Here is a 16991-nt window from a genome sequence, read left to right as displayed (position 1 = left end):
TGACGTAAGTAGAATACAGCTGTAGCACAAATCCCCATCATTCACTTCCGGTTAGAAATGAGAAAATGCAGTGTTCACAGAAATTACTGCACATTTAACAGGAGCCAAAAAAAGTGTCCAAACTTTTATGGCCCTTTCATTGTTCTATAACCTAAGTCAAACAAACTATTCTATTAGTAGAGTTTTTCTGCTATGTTACATAATGTTTACATTTCGAAAAGTCATATATTTTTTTTCAAGTTGTTCCCCCTGAAAAAAAACCCACAATACCTCAAGACATAAAATGTTTTTTCTGGGGAAAAAAAAAAAAGCCACACCCATGTTTGTTAAATATTTCAACATTTTCCTCTGAAAAAAATATTTTTCAATATGTACTTCAAGTGTATTTTATTTCATGTTCCTTTTATTTTGCTCTCTACTTCATAATGTTATATTCTGTGCTTCCAAGGCTGACATCATGCAATAATGTAAGCAGCAAAAATAGCATTTAAAATATAAAACACATTCCAAAAATAAAAATTTTACTTTGAGGAAAAAGAAGAAAATAGAACCTGAAATTTTCAGAACAGAACTTTCACTACTCATTCCTCCAGACTTTTCCAAACCATTACCTTTCACCTGGACATCCACAGAAAGCAAATTTCAAAACATCAAAATGTACTGCGTCAAGTAAACTGTGAGCTACAGCTAATGCTTTGAAATTGTCTCAGTCAGAATACCAGTAAATAACACACAGCCTGTGCCTGTCTGCATCATACATCGTATTGCACAGAATAAAAATGCAGTGATAGGAACAAAAGCAGAGTAGTTCTGTAGTGGTATACAGCAATTCAAATCATTTATTATTATTATTTCCTTTTTAAGGTGAATAAAGATCACATTTTATATTTTGAAACAAGCAAACAGCGTGAAGCTTCACCAACACTTGATGTGAGGCAGGTTGTACTTGACCAACCTCATCACCTTCTAGGACTGGATGACCAGACTGGTAGATGAGGGAAAGGCTGTTGATGTAGTCTACCTAGACTTCAGCAAAGCCTTTGACACAGTCTCTCACAGTATTCTCCTAGGGAAACTGGCTGCCCGTGGCCTGGACAGGTATATCCTTCCCTGGGTAAGGAACTGGCTAGAGGGCCATGCCCAGTGGGTAGCAGTTAATGGAATTAAGTCCAGCTGGTGACCCATTACAAGTGGTGTCCCCCAGGGGTCGGTACTGGGGCCCATCTTGTTTAATATCTGTATTGATGACCTAGATGAGAGGATTGAGTGTACCCTCAGTAAGTTTGCAGACGACACCAAGTTGGGAGGTGGTGTCGATCTGCCTGAGGGTAGGGAGGCCCTTCAGAAGGGTCTAGATTAGCTGGATGGCTGGGCTGAAGTGAATGGGATGAGGTTCAACAAGGCCAAGTGCCGGATCCTGAACGTTTGCCACAATAACCCCATGCAGCGCTATAGGCTTGGGGCTGAGTGACTGGATGATTGTGAAGAGGAAAGGGACATGGAGGTGTTGGTTGATGCTCAGCTGAACAAGAGCTGACAGTGTGCCCAGGTGGCCAAGAGGGCCAACAGCATCTTGGCCTGCATTAGAAATAGTGTGGTCAGCAGGAGCAGAGAGGTGATCATCCCCCTGTATTCAGCACTGGTGAGGCAGCATCTCGAGTATTGTGTTCACTTTTGGGCCCCTCGCTACAAGAAAGACATTGAGGCCTTGGAACGTGTCCAGAGAAGGGCAACGAAATTGGTGAGGGGTCTGGAGCACAAATCTTACGAGGAGCGGCTGAGGGAGCTGGCATCGTTCAGTCTGGAGAAGAGGAGGCTCAGGGGAGACCTCATTGCACTCTACAACTTCCTGAACGGAGGTTGTGATGAGGAGGTGTTTGGCATCTTCTCCCAGGCAACAAACAGGACCCGAGGAAATCTGGCCACAAGTTGTGCCAGAGGAGGTTCAGGTTAGACGTAAGGAAAAAACTTTTTCTCTCAGAGTGGTCAGGCACTGGCATGGCCTGCCCAGGGAGGTGGTGGAGTCACCGTCCCTGGCAGTGTTCAAGAGGCATCTGGATGAGGAGCTATGAGATATGGTTTAGTGGCTTGTGGTAGCAAGGGTAATGGAAGGACAGTTGGAATAGATGATCTTGTAGGTCCTTTCCAACCTTGTGATTCTATGATTCTATGTAATCATAGTATAAATAACAGCAATACATATGAGAGCTTATAATATTGGCACAAGTGGCTTACAAGTATCCATTAACATCTTGATAATTGCAAGTGACAGAGCAGTTATATTTCCTCCTGACATGCTAGATACGCAGGCCCAGAAATGTTTACAGTTGTCTTCCAACTGAAGGATTTTGCTTTCAAACATGATGTAGTTCAGTTTTCCACATTTGTAAGCTCACTCATTCCTCATTGTACCATTTCTCATCAAACTGATGGATACAATAGCTAGTGAGCTGTTTCTCTTCTCTTCACTGCCAGTATCCATGTTTCCTCCACACTCCTTGACTAATTGTTTTTAACATAAGGTTGACTACAAATTACTTTTGGATAAGAACAACATTTTGAAATATGTTTTTATAACATCTTACAAGAGTGTAAGAATGATTCCAGCCTGCTGGCTACCACAGAACAACTACTACTACTAGTACTACTAACAGCTGAAAACACAAAAGCAATCAATCAAAAACAAACCAAACCAAACCAAACCAAACCAATCAAACAAACAAACAAACTCCTGAACAACCATCTGGTAACCACAGCCTCCATGTTTTAAAATCCATTACCTTGTGCCTTTGACTGGATTGTTGTTGCATGGTTCCCAATGACCAGATCCAACCACACTTGACTCAATGTAATATCCAACCAGCTCCTTGGCGTCTGGTGATTCTGTCCAAGTGACAACAACGGAGGTATCTGTGTTTCTAGTTGGCATAATACGGCCAGGAGGTTTGGGAATATCTGGAGGAGATAAACATTAATAAATTAATGACCATCCAGAAAAAAAACACAAAAAATAAAAACAAAAATTAAGAGGGACATTCCGATCTTGTCTGTTTTAACACTGATAATTTACTTTTAACCTCTCAAGAAATCCTCTGTGATCTCAAGCAAGTAATATGGTACAACATAACAAGATCAGTACATCCAGCTTTTGGTGAAGACATTTCTCACATCTCCATTGCCTATGGTTCAGGACATTTCCTTCAGATTATTATTTAGATTATTTCTCTATGCTGAATAACTGAAGCTGAGATGTGATTTCAAGCTTTCTAAAAGAGAAAAAGTGTCAGATGCATTCTGAAGAATTTTGTGCAGTGCACAGAAGCAGTCAGAATGCAATGCCTGTATTAAATAGCAAAATGCACCTGAAGTATTTTTTGAAGAGAGCTGTTTAACTCTTCTTCTTAAGGAACATAGTTTATATAAATCAAACTGAAGTGAAATTAGACAACCTGGGAATTTGGTTCAAATCTGCATTGGTGTTCTGGCAGAAAATGCCAATGTAGACAAAGCTACTATGCAGTTAACAGACAAGTTACTAACTTGTTATTGTGGGGAACATCTGGGACTCTTTTTTCAGTAGAAATAGTTTCTGCATCCATGTAAGTATTAAATCTTTCACATTTGTTTGATTTGGCAAACAAGGAAGGTTAAACTCTGCTTATGTCTGGGCTTATGTTCAATAAAGTCTCCAAAACAGACAGTTTTGTACTTTATTGAGCTGTCTTTTTCTTCCACTGTTTGCAGCTTTTGTGGTTCTTGGTATCATTTGCAACTTAATTCCCTTGGTTTGTATCTACCATTTGACCCTACATTAAAAGTTTGACAACCCAATCCAAAATTATCTTAGCTGAAGGGAATAAATCACTGACTACTCTTCATTTTCATGTCAGAAGCTGAGCAGCTGTCTTCAGGCAAAACAACCACATAGCAAACTGAAAAGATACTATGAAGATAATGTAATACTTATGATCACTCACCAAGTTTATCGTCCACCACAGTGGCTTCAGTTGCTTCTGAAGGCTCACCGATTCCAGCTGAATTGCAACAGCGAACCCGGAAGCAATAGGATTTGCCTTCAGACAAATCAAAAACTGCAAAGCGAGGGGACTTCACAGGAATCTCAGTGTTCACCCTTTGCCAGTCCTCTGTGCCAGCAATGCACTGCAGTCAAACCCAGAAAGAACATTTCGAACAAAACTCTTTGAACACAGAGTCTAACCTGACAAGGCCTCCTACCTGGACCACGAAAGGTATGTCTGCTATGGAGAAGAGGGAGTCATGTTCCTGGTTTTAGACATTCCACTGTGTAAGTGTATTTCAAAACTTATTAATCTGCCAGATGTCCAGTCACTCCAGAAATCACACATACTAGTTTACTGTTTTCAATATACCAAAGCTAAACACCTCTCCACAGCAAGGAATTCTCATTTTTAACTGCATTCAGTTCTGCATCTTACTCTCCAGATAATTTTCAATAGAAGTTCTACAGATATTCAACACCATCCATAGAACAGATTGCTTCTAAATGCTGTTGTGCCACTCCTGAGAATGTTTTTGAGGTGTCTTCCGGGATTAATGAAGATGTGCATTTAATCTGTGAATTATTTTTTATTTCTGTGGCTGGAAGTTCTACTTACCATGGTCACGCTGTTGTTATTAGTGATTAATTTTTGCCTTAGGTTAAAAATAATTTCAAAGAATATCCTGATTTCTGAGAGATTTCAAAAACTCATAGAAACTTTACCTAAATATGTGACATTAATGTTCAGTATTCTGCATGCAGTAGGTTGTCAAAAAATCAAAATAGGTTATATTATATGGAAACTCAAGATTAATGTATTCACCCTCTGTAAGCCTGTTGCTAAGTGAAATTCTTTTCTTTAGACCAGATTTCATTAGAGAGATGAAAAACATGTGGAAATGGGAAGATATTTATGCCTCTCATGATCACAGCTCTAGAGTGATAAGAAAAAGCACTGATAAAAAGTTTGTGGGAGTCATGAGGTATAGTAAAATGGTGATGGTGAAGATATTTCTGGGCCAGTAACTATGCAAAGAAGAGCTCAGGAAAGAAGGACACTGAAATGAAAAGTGATTCAGTTCTAGAAAATAAATTTTGTCACCTTAGTTGAGGTGAAGTACAATTGAAAGCCAATGTAGAGGATAAATATGGAAAGGCAGCTGGAGAAGCACACCACCCACTGCCTTACTGTGATCATATCCACTGGTTGGTGTCCAGAAACATTTAGCAAGTGTTGATGAATGACAGTGGGAGGAATGACACACCTTTGCTTCATACACACTTTCATGTCACATGCCAATTTGTCAGACTGCCCCTCTGCTGCCATCTGTCATACAGCAACAAAATGCAACAGAATAATGGTGGGAAGGTTGCATCTCTACTGCCATATCACCAACATCCACCACTGATGTCACTATCCAACATCATAAAATAGGAGGCATTACTTTTGTAGCAGCCCTCAGGCAAATGATATACATACAACTGTGACTTTGCACCGTACTTACTCACTATAGTGAGTTTGTCAGCCTGTCTACTCTATGGCAGGTCAATGACACCATTCAGAAAAGGATATTACAGTGTGTGACACATTCTGCAACCATTTTTATAAATCTCTGTCTTAGTAGTTTATCTTAATCTAATAATTACATTAATGAAGTTTTAACCCTAGCTTGAAAGTGAAAATGAAATTTCAGCAAAGATAATGTCAAAGAAGATTGCTTCAACATGATTCTGATTTTCTCTGATTTTACCTTTTCCACAAAGTACATGATACCCTCATGGCCCCGCTGTCCAGGAGGTTTCCAGCTCAGCACAACATAGTTCTTGGTGGCTTCAATAACTTGGAGGTCTGTAGGTGGACCAGGAACTACACCCTCTGAAACACAGGGGAGAAGAGTAGGAAACGGAAATGAGTGTGAATTTCTTCACATTTGCATCAGAAACAGTACTATAATTGAAGTATAGAACAAGCGTTAATATACCTTAGCACTCAATGTTTTTGGAAAACTTAGGGTTTAAAGTTATCTAAATACCGTTTTTAAATGTCCTTGGTTTAATGCCAAGCATGTTTGTTTATTACGTCCTGAATAATGAAACCTCACCTAAGGCTGGAGCTGTTCAAGGCTGAGTGACTCTAAGAACAATTCTAAGAACTTTGAGTGTGTGCCAAAGTCCGCTGAACTCAATGGAAGTTTTCCTAGTTACTCAGCCAGGCTTTTGTAGGCAAAAGGGCTGTGTTTACCTGCAGGTTCTTCCTCAGTGACAATAATCTGTCCTGTCCAAGGAGCAGAAGGGTGACCTGAAACAGATGCAAGAGAGATAATGTAAATGAGTCTTCAGGAAGTTTTGAAATAATGAGAAAACCAACAAAACTGTCATTTGCAAGCTTCAGATGAGCTCCATTCTTGGTGACTACTCATGTAGGGATACTCAAAGCTAGTTTTAAGGCTTGAATGTTGAAAGCAGTTCTGCAATCAATATATCAAGAAATACTTAGTCCTCTGAGACATATACTCCTTCCTGAAATTTCTCTGAAGTCACTTAAGTGACAAGCAGAGGTATTTAGCTCACTCAGTTCATCTGTTCTAGAGAATTCGCTTCCACTTTATTTTTCCTACTCCGTTCATTTAGTTTAACAGCCTGCTCATTAAAGGAAGAGCCAAATTCCTACAGACTGCTCTTTCTCTCCTTTCAATCCACTTTCCTTCACATTATCAGCTTTCAAAACAAGGGCCATTGTCACACACAGGAAGTGCTTGGCCTGACTTAACATACCTATGGTTTGGGTGGCTTTCTCTGTGCCTTACTGTTATCATGTTATCACAGCTATGTATCAAGCTATTAACCAGAACAACACACTTTCAGAGATAATCTTCACAACTGCTGTCCTCCACCTCAACATGTTTCACCTTTCGTTGGCTGATTTGCTTTGGAAGTGTGAGCAAAGATTGAACAGAGGTTCATGACAGTGAAGAGGAAGGGATACAATGGGAATAGGCCACTGAGATCAGACTCCCTCTTCAGAGACAGTTTCTAGTCTTTCCAGTGAAAAGAAAAAGCCTCTGTAACTCAGCTTTCACATGTTGGAACACAATATTTCCTTGTGGGGGCAAACCTGCTTCCTCCAGCCTTCTGGTTTTATTCGGAAAGGGAACCTCGATCATCTAGTAGCTGTCTGTACCTTACAGTGCTGAACTCAGTAAGACATGCAAGGTGGGACTGTTGGAGACCTGTAGCTTTGCATACAATACCGCTCTCACATTGGACCATTTCAAGCAGTAAAACTTCAGAGATGAGTAGAAATAAATGAATTTTAGGCATATAATTTTGGCATATGGGTAGGGAAAGGGATTTTGAAGCAAACTCCTCATCAAAGCCTTTGCATCTGGGATATCACCCAGCCACAGGAAAAATATCCTTGGCTTGTAAAATGCTAATTGCCATATAGAGAGCTTGGGTTCAATAATCTGTTGGGCTGCCCTGATATTTTGCTGATGTTACCACAAGACTTTGGTCATCACATGGGCTGTGGCACAGAGAGAGGCTATTTGTAGGGTCTGCTTGGCTATTTTGTTGGTTGAACAAAAACAAGCCTCAGGCAATTTACTCTCCTGTGCCTTTTCCCCTCTTCCTGCAAGTTCAGAACACAGTGCTGCTGCCAGCAAAAGCTGTTAGAGCTGTTGGAACTCTGTGCAAAGAGCACTGAGATGATTCTTTCTTGGCAAATGTGCCTCCAAAGAATATTTTGTTTTTGAATTGCTCCCTCTAGTGGAATTCCAAAGGCTTATGAGTAAATAAGTAATAAGTCAGGCTTTTTTGGATTTTTGTTTTGTTTTGTTTTGTTTTTGAGTTATGACTTCTTAAATCTCTCAGGCAAGCTGCAAGAAGGACATCTTACTTCTCAGTCTGGCTCTATCTGCAGGATCCAGGGCAGCCACAGGCTCCGACACGCGGGATGGTAGGCTAACACCAGCTTTGTTCACTGCTCGCACTCGGAAGATGTAGGAGCGGCCCTCGATCAGACCAGTGACAGGAAAACGAGCAAACTTCACCGGAGTCTCATTGCATTGGGTCCAGTGGGTGGTGCCAACCTCACACCTGCAAAACACAAACAGGACAAGTGGTGCTTGAAAGGGAAAAACACAAGCTCGGGGCACCCAGCCCTCAGAGTTCCATTCACATCCATTGGCTGGATATTCCCAGCTTCTTCAGCAGTGTTGTCTGCTGGTGACACAGAAGCAGCTGCAGGAGGGGGGTCAGGGTTTTAGGGCCATCTGGGAATGCACTAAATCCCTTGCAGCTGCACTCCTTCTTCCCCGAACTGAAGAGGGGATATGGGCACAGCTCACTTCAAACTGTTCAAACCCTTCAAAGCATGCTCTGGGACTCCTGGGTGTGTCAGCTTCAGCATATCTGAAGGGATGTGAAATACATGGATCCTCTGCGGTTGCCAGAAGCAGAGTTCATCATATGTGACCAACCCAGCTCTCAGATGTCTGTGACGACAACTGAACACTCAGTAACAAAGCTCTGAATTCAGGAGCAAATGTAGAATGAAGGAGGTGAAGACAAGAGGAGAAGCAAAATGCTCTTTGCCTTGCAGTTGCACTTCGTAGTTACATCCCTCAATAGCCTAGTTTTAAAATGAGGCATTATTTTTAAGAGTCTTGTCCTATCTTTTGTTTAGAATTATTTAATGAATGTCAAAGAGCTAGAGCTTCCTAGTGCAGCACAGTTATGGCAACAACTCATACTCATACACTGTCAAACCAGCAAAAGTTATATTCAAACTGAACCGATGTTCAATACTTGATTGTAGTGATGTTAGACTTTCTTTTCACAAAACAATCTCTCCCTTTTATATTTATTAAATTTATATAGAGAGAGCAAAATATATTGGCATACTTACAAAATACATCTATACATAGATATATAACATATACATCTACATGCATCTAAATAAACCCACAGGACTTCCATGTTACTAATGACATATTCTGGTACTAAAATTGAAACAAATATTACCAGCTCTGAAAACTTCACTATAAGTCTTGAAATACTGATTGAATTTCTTAAATCCCAAACTTCTGGAATTCCACCTCTGTGTGACAGCTTCCATTTTCACATAGAATCACAGAATCATTCAGGTTGGAAAAGACCAACCATCAACCCACCATGCCCACTGACCACGTCCCTCAGTGCCACAACCACACATTTCTTGAACGCCTCCAGAGATGGTGACCCCACCACCTCCCTGGGCAGCCTGTACCACTGCCTCACCACTCTTTCTGAGAAGAATTTTTCCTAATATCCAACCTGAACCTTCCCTGGCACAACTTAAGGCCACATTTTTAGAACTACCTATTTCCAAATCTTATTGTTGAAGAGAAAAACATGCAAGTATAATTTGCATTAAGCTTATGAACCTAATTGCTCAAAAAACAATTTGAGCTCAAATTGCTCAAAAAACTAATTTGCCCAAAAAGCCCATAAAAGAAGTCCAACTCCCTCTGAGATCACATTTTGCTTTCTGGTACATGGTAAACATTTGGCTGCAGGAGGGATAGCACTGATGTGGGTAGAGCCAATCCTCTGAGCCCCAACACCACAACATCCTGAGGCCTCTTGAGCCTCACAGGAATCAGTGAGGGCTGAGCAGCATCTCACATAATCATTTCTATGTACTTAAGTGAAGCAGGCCTTTATTATTCTCACTACAGTTATATCAGGCCCAGACAGCCTAAACAAACAAACAAAAAAAACATTCTTTCTGTAGCCAGCAAGAAGAGTGAAAATAAAAATGACCACTTTATCTCATGCTTTTAAATGTGCTTTTAGGTTTTTGAGTTAGAATATGCAGCAATACAAATTTTCTACATTGGCATGCTTGCTGACCTGTCAATGAAGTATCCAAGGATGGGGTTTCCTCCATCAACAGCTGGCTGTTTCCAAGATACGATGACATAATCCTTGTTGGCATCTAAGCACTGCACATCCAGCGGTGCGCCAGGGGCTCCTGGGATCTCAGCATCAGCATCTATGAGGATGGAGACACAGATTTCCTGACATGAAATAAGGTTCTCTCATAATTATTTTTCACGGACAAAACTCTATTCCTGCAGAGCCAAGAGAAAGCTTCAAAAATTATTTGTTTTTATACTGGTGGTATCTTTTCAGGTTTTGATTTTTGCAACATTTACAAATGCATTTACGGCATATTGTAAACATAATTGATCTAGGCATTTTTAATACATGTTAGTACCATGGATTCTAATGAGGTAGCTGCCAGAGACACAGCCAAAGTGCACAAAAACTTGGAAGACTGTCTATTTACCTGCAATGTTACTTAGGAGATTAGGCTGGCATTTTGTCTTGCAGTTATGCAAGGACTCAGTCAAAAAGTTTTAGTCTCAGGATATACAGCACTGCAATCTCAGTCACTGCCATATACCTCCATGGAAATACTGACTGTGGAAATATTACCACAGCTCTGACCCCCCCATCAGATCTCATCTGCCCCTACAGTGAGAGCTGGGAGGCAAAACCTTTTCTCTTCAAACCTTTGTGTCATTTTTGTTTTTGTTTTTTCCAAGGTCATCCTCTGGAATGATCAGCATTGTTAAACTACTATTTGCTGGACACTCAGACACACAACATCTGCTGAAGAAAAGACTAGTCTGAACACTCGTTTATTTTTCAAATGAATGAAATACCTTCACACATAGTCTTTCATTGTTCAGTTTGGGTTGGATATGAGCTGAAAAGGTATCAAAACCTTTTGAAGCTGAATTATACCACAGATTTTGGAATATAACCTTCCTTAAGATGAGCATATTGTTCCTCTCATGAATTTGCCACAAATATAAGTTTGTTGGTGTTAAAGGGCTAAGACTCTAACATCAGCTTCCAGACAAATCTTACCCAAAGCTTAAAAATCAGAGCATAGTGCTGGGCACTGGTAATTACACTGTTTACATGGTCATAATTCAGCTTGAGAGATATAGCAATTTTCTTGTAGGGCAAAATAACCCTTGCAAGAAGATTATATGAAAGATTTTTAAAGGAGAGAGATTGTTTCTCTATAGAACAGAGAGTTTCTACAGACATAAGTAACGTTATTCAAGCCTCACTACTTCTAAAGACAACCTGACTTAAAACAAGACAGCTGTACATACCTAAAGAAAAATGTTTTGCAAACAAATATTCTTCCTGCATTCCATCTAAACCCCATACTTTTGCAAATGTTTGATGCTTCAGGGTGCTACAGGATTTTGTATTACAGTTTATGTCAATTCCAGTTTTTTCTGCTTTTGGCTTTCAGAAAGAAATGCCTTATATGAGTATTTATCATGCTTGATTAAATAAAACAGTAGTCTTCAGAGGAAAAATAAACAAACACTTCTCCCTGTATGTTCCCTTTTATGCACAGTTGCATCACACAGAATTTTTGAAGCTGTGCGAAAGTTTTTGAGTCCAGTTTCTAACTACAGCTAACTAGGTATAATTTTTAAAATGCACAGAGTAACCAATCCATTTAACATAGCAAAATAATAAGAACATTGGGGCAATAACAAGATATCTTCAATGATCTCCCTATGAAAGGCTTGAGTTATCTATATCTCTTGCTTGACAGAACACGAGACACCACTGTTTCTTTCCAAGACAGACTAGGAAATAGCTGGGACAATCAGCATTGCTCATCAGCCTCATTGGTGCTAGGATTTCATCCCTGGCTGCTTGCTAACGAATGCTGACCTGTAGCCATGGTAAGAGGAACCCATTTTCTCTGAACCTGCCAAGCCCTGGTGTTATGAGCTTGATGAGCACCCTGCTCACGTCCATCAACACAGAAGGATTTCTACATGTGATGCAAAAAGACAGCTCCTTGCACTTAAGCAGCTAGCTATGAGTTTGTACTGAACCTGTCTACAAATTAGGAGGAACAGTGAGAAGAATGGTGGCCAAATGAGGCTGTGCAGAGAATGTAAGTAGAACATAATTAATCTAATTAGAATTTGGCAAGTACACCAGTTGGCTAGTAATATACTCTTGTGAAAGGGGTCGCTGGTTCACAGTCAGGTCATACTTTCATTGCTGTAAGTGCTAAAAGATGTAGCAGGAATGAGGGTGATCATTTATTTATATGGTAGCCCCATTTAAAACCAGGCAAGGAAAACAATCCCTAATTCTTCTCCTTGTTGCTCAGTCCCACACACACGTTCCATCAAACTCTTTCCTCAGGAGACAAAAACATTTGATTCAGCTGCATTTTCCAAGCAGGCTGTTATCTCACACAGTTTTGCTAAACTTGGGAACATGGTACCACTCTGAACAAATTCTCAGAGCCAAAGATTTCCAGAGTCTTTTGAATTAGCATTACATGCTTCAGCTGCTTTTAGCAGCTGGGACAGATATAGAGTCAGCACGTAACCTGATAAGCCACTGCTCTTCTTAAAGAAATACTTGCTCTAATAGAAATACAAGGAAGTTTTTCATGGTACAAGCAAACAACACCCAGAGGAATAACATTTTAATTCTGTACTTCAATTAAGGAGTCAGATTTTCTGCTTTTCCTTACAGAGTCACAAAAGGATGAGGTTAGCAGAGCCTTCTGGGTCCATCAGGTCCCATCCCTATTCCAGAAGAGACACACAGAACAGGGGTCCAGGATTGTGTCTAGCTGGGCTTTGAATATCTTCAAGGATTTCTTCTCCAGAGCCTCTCCAGGCAACTTGTACCAGTGTTCAACAACCATCACAGTAAAAAAGTGTTTTCTTAAATTTGAAATGTTGAAATGGACTTTTCCTTTTTTTTTGTCCATTGTCTCTTGTCCTGTCATTGGGTACCACAGAAGTGTCTCACTCTATACTCATTACTCCTCCCATTAGGCATCTGTACACATTGATGAGATACCCTTTGATCCCTCTTGTCCCCACACAGAACAGACACAGTTCTCTTAGCCTCTCCTCATGTGTCAGACGTTCCTTTCACTTTGCAGCCCTTCACTGGACCCTCTCCAGTATGTCCATGTCTCTTTTGTACTGGGGAGTCCAGAACTAGACTCAGCACTCCAAACACGTCTTAGAAGTGCTGAGCAGAAGGGAAGGATTACCTCCCTCCACCTGCTGGTGACCTTGTTCCCAATGCAGCCAAGAATATTACCGGCATTTGCCACAGGGACTCATTGCTGGTTCATGTTCACCCAATTATCCACTATGATCCCAAGACCCTTTTCAGCAAAGCTGCTTTCCAAAGAGTCAGTCCCCAGTCTGTAACGGTGCATGTGGTTACTCTTCTCCAGGTGGTGATCTCTATGTTTCCTTTCTACTGTACTTTTTTTGAGCATTGTGCATTAGTGAAAACCTCTCAAACAGAGCAGAAAAATCTTGATCTGCAGTTCAGCTAGTGTGAGATGGTTAAAAAATACATTTTAAAGTTACTTTATAGAGTTATCCTTTTTTGAATTATATTTGGTACTGTTCGCAAGCTGAAGATGAGAAAGAGCGAAGTTACATCAACAACAAAAATTTCATCCCCAGAATGCCAATATAGTTTACAAGCTTTCTAAAATGTGGCACCAAAGCTTGGGGAATGCATTCAGTTTTCCAAAGATAACACTTGAAAGCTGTAATGCTAAAATCAATTGTATAAAATATTTATATAAATTAATATAATTCATTTTATGTAAGCTATTGTATTATGCAAAAATTATATATATGAATTGGAAATAAACACCTGAAATGACTGAGATTTACTTTGCCAAAAGGTTTCCTCGTTTCTCCATTGATGTGGTTCATAAGCAGTATCCTACCTCGAACAAAGACATAACCACTGTACTCTTCATAGTATTCTCCCATCACCACACGCAGAGTGTAAAGACCTTCATCTTCCTTGTTTGCATGAGTCAGTGTTAATGAAGCTCTCTCCCCAGACCAGTGCATCTGGACCCATTTGGACGGTGTAATAAGAACACCTAGAAATTAGAGAATTTTGTAATGAGAATTAGCTGAGTGCATTGAGAATGCTGTGTGTAGCTTGAAATAGATTGGAAATACACAAGAGACCATCCCTACTGTTCAATTTTCTATCCTCAAAGACAGTCATAGATGAAAGGCAACTTTGCTCTCAGAGTTTAACTTTAGAATGTAACAGCTTTGTTGGCTACTGCACAACAGCCTTGTGTAATTACTTGACAGATGTAATAAATAGGAAAAGCTACAGAGGCTATATTGATGGGTCACAGAGAAGTTAGAGCTGATAAAATGTTTTTAGTATTTAAGCTTAAGAATGAAAAAAAAGGAAAAAATACATTTTCACAGCCCTTCCTCCATTTTCTAATGGTAATTTCACTTCAAAATGCTAAATTTGGAAAAGCTTTGAATTAAAAAAGAGAAAACGCTCCTGTTTATGAAACCAAGAAAATATTTGTTAAATCATGACATTCACACGTGCTGAAATTATAAAGTTCTACACTGAACAAATTTATGTTCTTTGTCAAACGTTCTCACCATTGCGGTACCACTCGATGTCTGGTTTGAAGCGCTTGATATCAGGACTGATGACAACCGTGCAGCCCAGACTCATTGTCTCGCCTTCTCTCCCAAACGTTACCTCAAACTTGTCAACAAATTTGATTTCGAACCTGGAAGCGAAGCCATGTGGGGTAACACCAACTGTACAAGGGAAAAAAGTCTGGCTGCTTACTTATTCTTTCATTTCATGATAAGAGTAGTAAGCAATAGTGCCCAGTGATTATAAATACAAACTCGGGTAAAGTTTAAGATATGAACAGAAACAGTATATATTCAGTATCTGTATTCAGAGGTTATTGCAGGGTCACATAATCCAGGCATTTACATACCATGGGGAAACATCTATTTCTTTATCCATACAACTCCAGTTCAGTTTTTCAGGGAAAGGCTCCTTCACAATTTCACTCCAGAATTTCCAAAATTTCAAAATTCAGTGTTTCATCATTTTATCATAATGTGTATGCTTGTAATTTAAACTTACTTCTACTTATGACTACTGATTTACACAGGTCAAATGATCTTTAGTGTATACTCCTTTTTTATTTCCCTCTTTAACTCCTTGCTCCATCTCAGGACAGTTATGTGTCCATTCGGCCTTCATATTTTTAGCCTAAATAGATCTTTTTTATGAACTTTAAAAATAAAAACGAGCTCTCCACTCCCTCAGGCTTTCAGGTGACCCGTGCCTGTTCCTGAATTTACTTTTCCTGATGCTGTATAACCTGAACAACGGAAACGTTTGGGTTGGAAGAGACCCTTAAAGGTCATCTAGTCCAACTCCCTTGCAATGAACAGGCATATTTACAGCTAGATTTGAGACAGAATATCCTATGCACTGTATACCCACGTCTGGCATAGGTGCTTTCATCATTCTCCTGAAAACAGCTCTGCTGATAACACTCAGGGTCACTTTTTTCTTTTCTGCAACTGCCCTATGCTAGTAGCTCACAGTCTTCCTGTGAACAATGCGCACATTGAAACATTGATATCTTTTGTTTCCATTACCAAATGATAAATTCCAAGTAATATTGGAAACTCACAGCCTTGCATTTTGTAATATTATGAGTGACCTTTCTTCTGTTATTTCAGAGCTTCAGTACATAAAGGACTTTCCATATGCCTTTGCAGCACATCCCTCATCCTACTTGTGTTGCTGCATTAAGGTCTGAGTGCCCTTATGTCACTCAGCATACATAAATTGTTGGATTTTCTTAGCATTTCTGATCATGGAAGTATTCATGCAATACTGTAAATCACTTCAAACTGTGAAGCTAAATGCTCAGGTAAAACAAAACAAAAACAACAATGATGTGTTTTTGTTTTTTTTTTTTAACTTGATACAGCCAACATATTCAGATTTGCTCCTGGCTATGCACATTTGCACCACATGCAATCATACAGCAACAGAGAAGATCTATTAAGTCAGCGGTGTACTGACACACATGCACCCCATAGCCCTTCTTTCCGGAACATGTTTTTACATATTGCAAGAGGTGAACTGTCTCTCTTTTTGACAGATGTCATTTCACAGCCAAGTGCAATACTAAAATGATGCTTCTTGTGTGAACAAATAGCCACAAACATAGAAAGCAATGTTGTTTCCCCCTGCAAATTAGATTAACACCATCTGAAGTGGAAGAGATCGATACCTAAAGATGACCTGCTCTTTTTTCAAATAATGTTACAAGTACTCTGCCTATTCATTTGTCACGATGTCACTACCACAAACGAATGCGTCAAATAAGCTTATATTGCAACTTACGGCTTAGAGGCATGGAAAATGTCCCAGCATGCAAATAACTTGCATCAATTTCTCCTTTGTACCCTAGATGCACAAAGAGAAAAAGAGCAGTCACTATTACTGAGTGGTAAAGGCTCCCCGAGCCACAGAAATGGAAATATGCATTAAAAAGAAAATAAATATTTTGCAAACCTACTCTTTACCACAAGGGAAGCGTACGCCGAAATTTCTCCTTTAACATTCATAGCAGATGCCCGGTACTGAGCAATGTCATCAAAATCGCATCTAAAATGATAGAAATCGTTAGGTTGGATACCCGTAACTGCTTGGCAAACCCTTTGTTCTAGATCAAAAAAGCATTCAGAAATCTGAGTAAAATCTACAAATATGTAGAACTCGGGAGATATGCTCTGGACCCTGGACTGGTTATAGACATTAAGTTTTTGTCACTGTTCAAAAAACAATGAAAAAAAGATTAATGTTAAATATTCTTTCAGAGTTGAAATTAAGATTACAGCAGAAATTGGAAAAAACTATCTAACAACATTCATCTGTTATCTCCAAGTTTTCTCTAATTTACTCTCTTCTGTGGAGATATGCCTAATGCAGAAACTATAGAAACGGTAAATAGAATATTTTCAAAGGGCACCTAATAGGATCTAGATAGTCAAAACTGGATTGTTGCTGACTGTCAATG

The 16991-nt window shown here is 39.6% G+C and overlaps 1 protein-coding gene and 1 long non-coding RNA gene across 4 annotated transcripts in view; one reads left to right on the top strand and one right to left on the bottom strand.

The window, feature by feature from the left end:
- MYOM1 (myomesin 1) overlaps nt 1–16991 on the bottom strand; it is a 77631-nt gene that overhangs the window by 37630 nt on the left and 23010 nt on the right. For both annotated transcript variants that reach the window (XM_046918553.1, NM_204959.3), the window contains exons 7-16: nt 16491–16579; nt 16316–16378; nt 14530–14694; nt 13833–13994; nt 9917–10058; nt 7920–8119; nt 6264–6320; nt 5773–5897; nt 3978–4161; nt 2781–2955 (exon numbers count right to left, since the gene is read on the bottom strand). In XM_046918553.1, the coding sequence (XP_046774509.1) occupies nt 2781–2955; nt 3978–4161; nt 5773–5897; nt 6264–6320; nt 7920–8119; nt 9917–10058; nt 13833–13994; nt 14530–14694; nt 16316–16378; nt 16491–16579 (1362 nt within the window). The remainder of the gene's footprint in view (nt 1–2780; nt 2956–3977; nt 4162–5772; nt 5898–6263; nt 6321–7919; nt 8120–9916; nt 10059–13832; nt 13995–14529; nt 14695–16315; nt 16379–16490; nt 16580–16991) is intronic.
- LOC121110054 overlaps nt 1–16991 on the top strand; it is a 31214-nt gene that overhangs the window by 3476 nt on the left and 10747 nt on the right. The window contains exons 2-3 of one of the 2 annotated variants that reach the window (XR_005857348.2): nt 3891–4250; nt 7895–13771. This is a non-coding gene — a long non-coding RNA (uncharacterized LOC121110054). Of the gene's footprint in view, nt 1–3890; nt 4251–7894; nt 13772–16991 lie in introns of those variants that run through there. The other variant, XR_006937415.1, reaches the window with a different exon arrangement.

The sequence above is a fragment of the Gallus gallus genome, chromosome 2, assembly GCF_016699485.2.
Source record: "Gallus gallus isolate bGalGal1 chromosome 2, bGalGal1.mat.broiler.GRCg7b, whole genome shotgun sequence".
NCBI lineage: Eukaryota > Metazoa > Chordata > Aves > Galliformes > Phasianidae > Gallus > Gallus gallus.
This window is presented reverse-complemented; position numbering and strand designations above follow the sequence as displayed.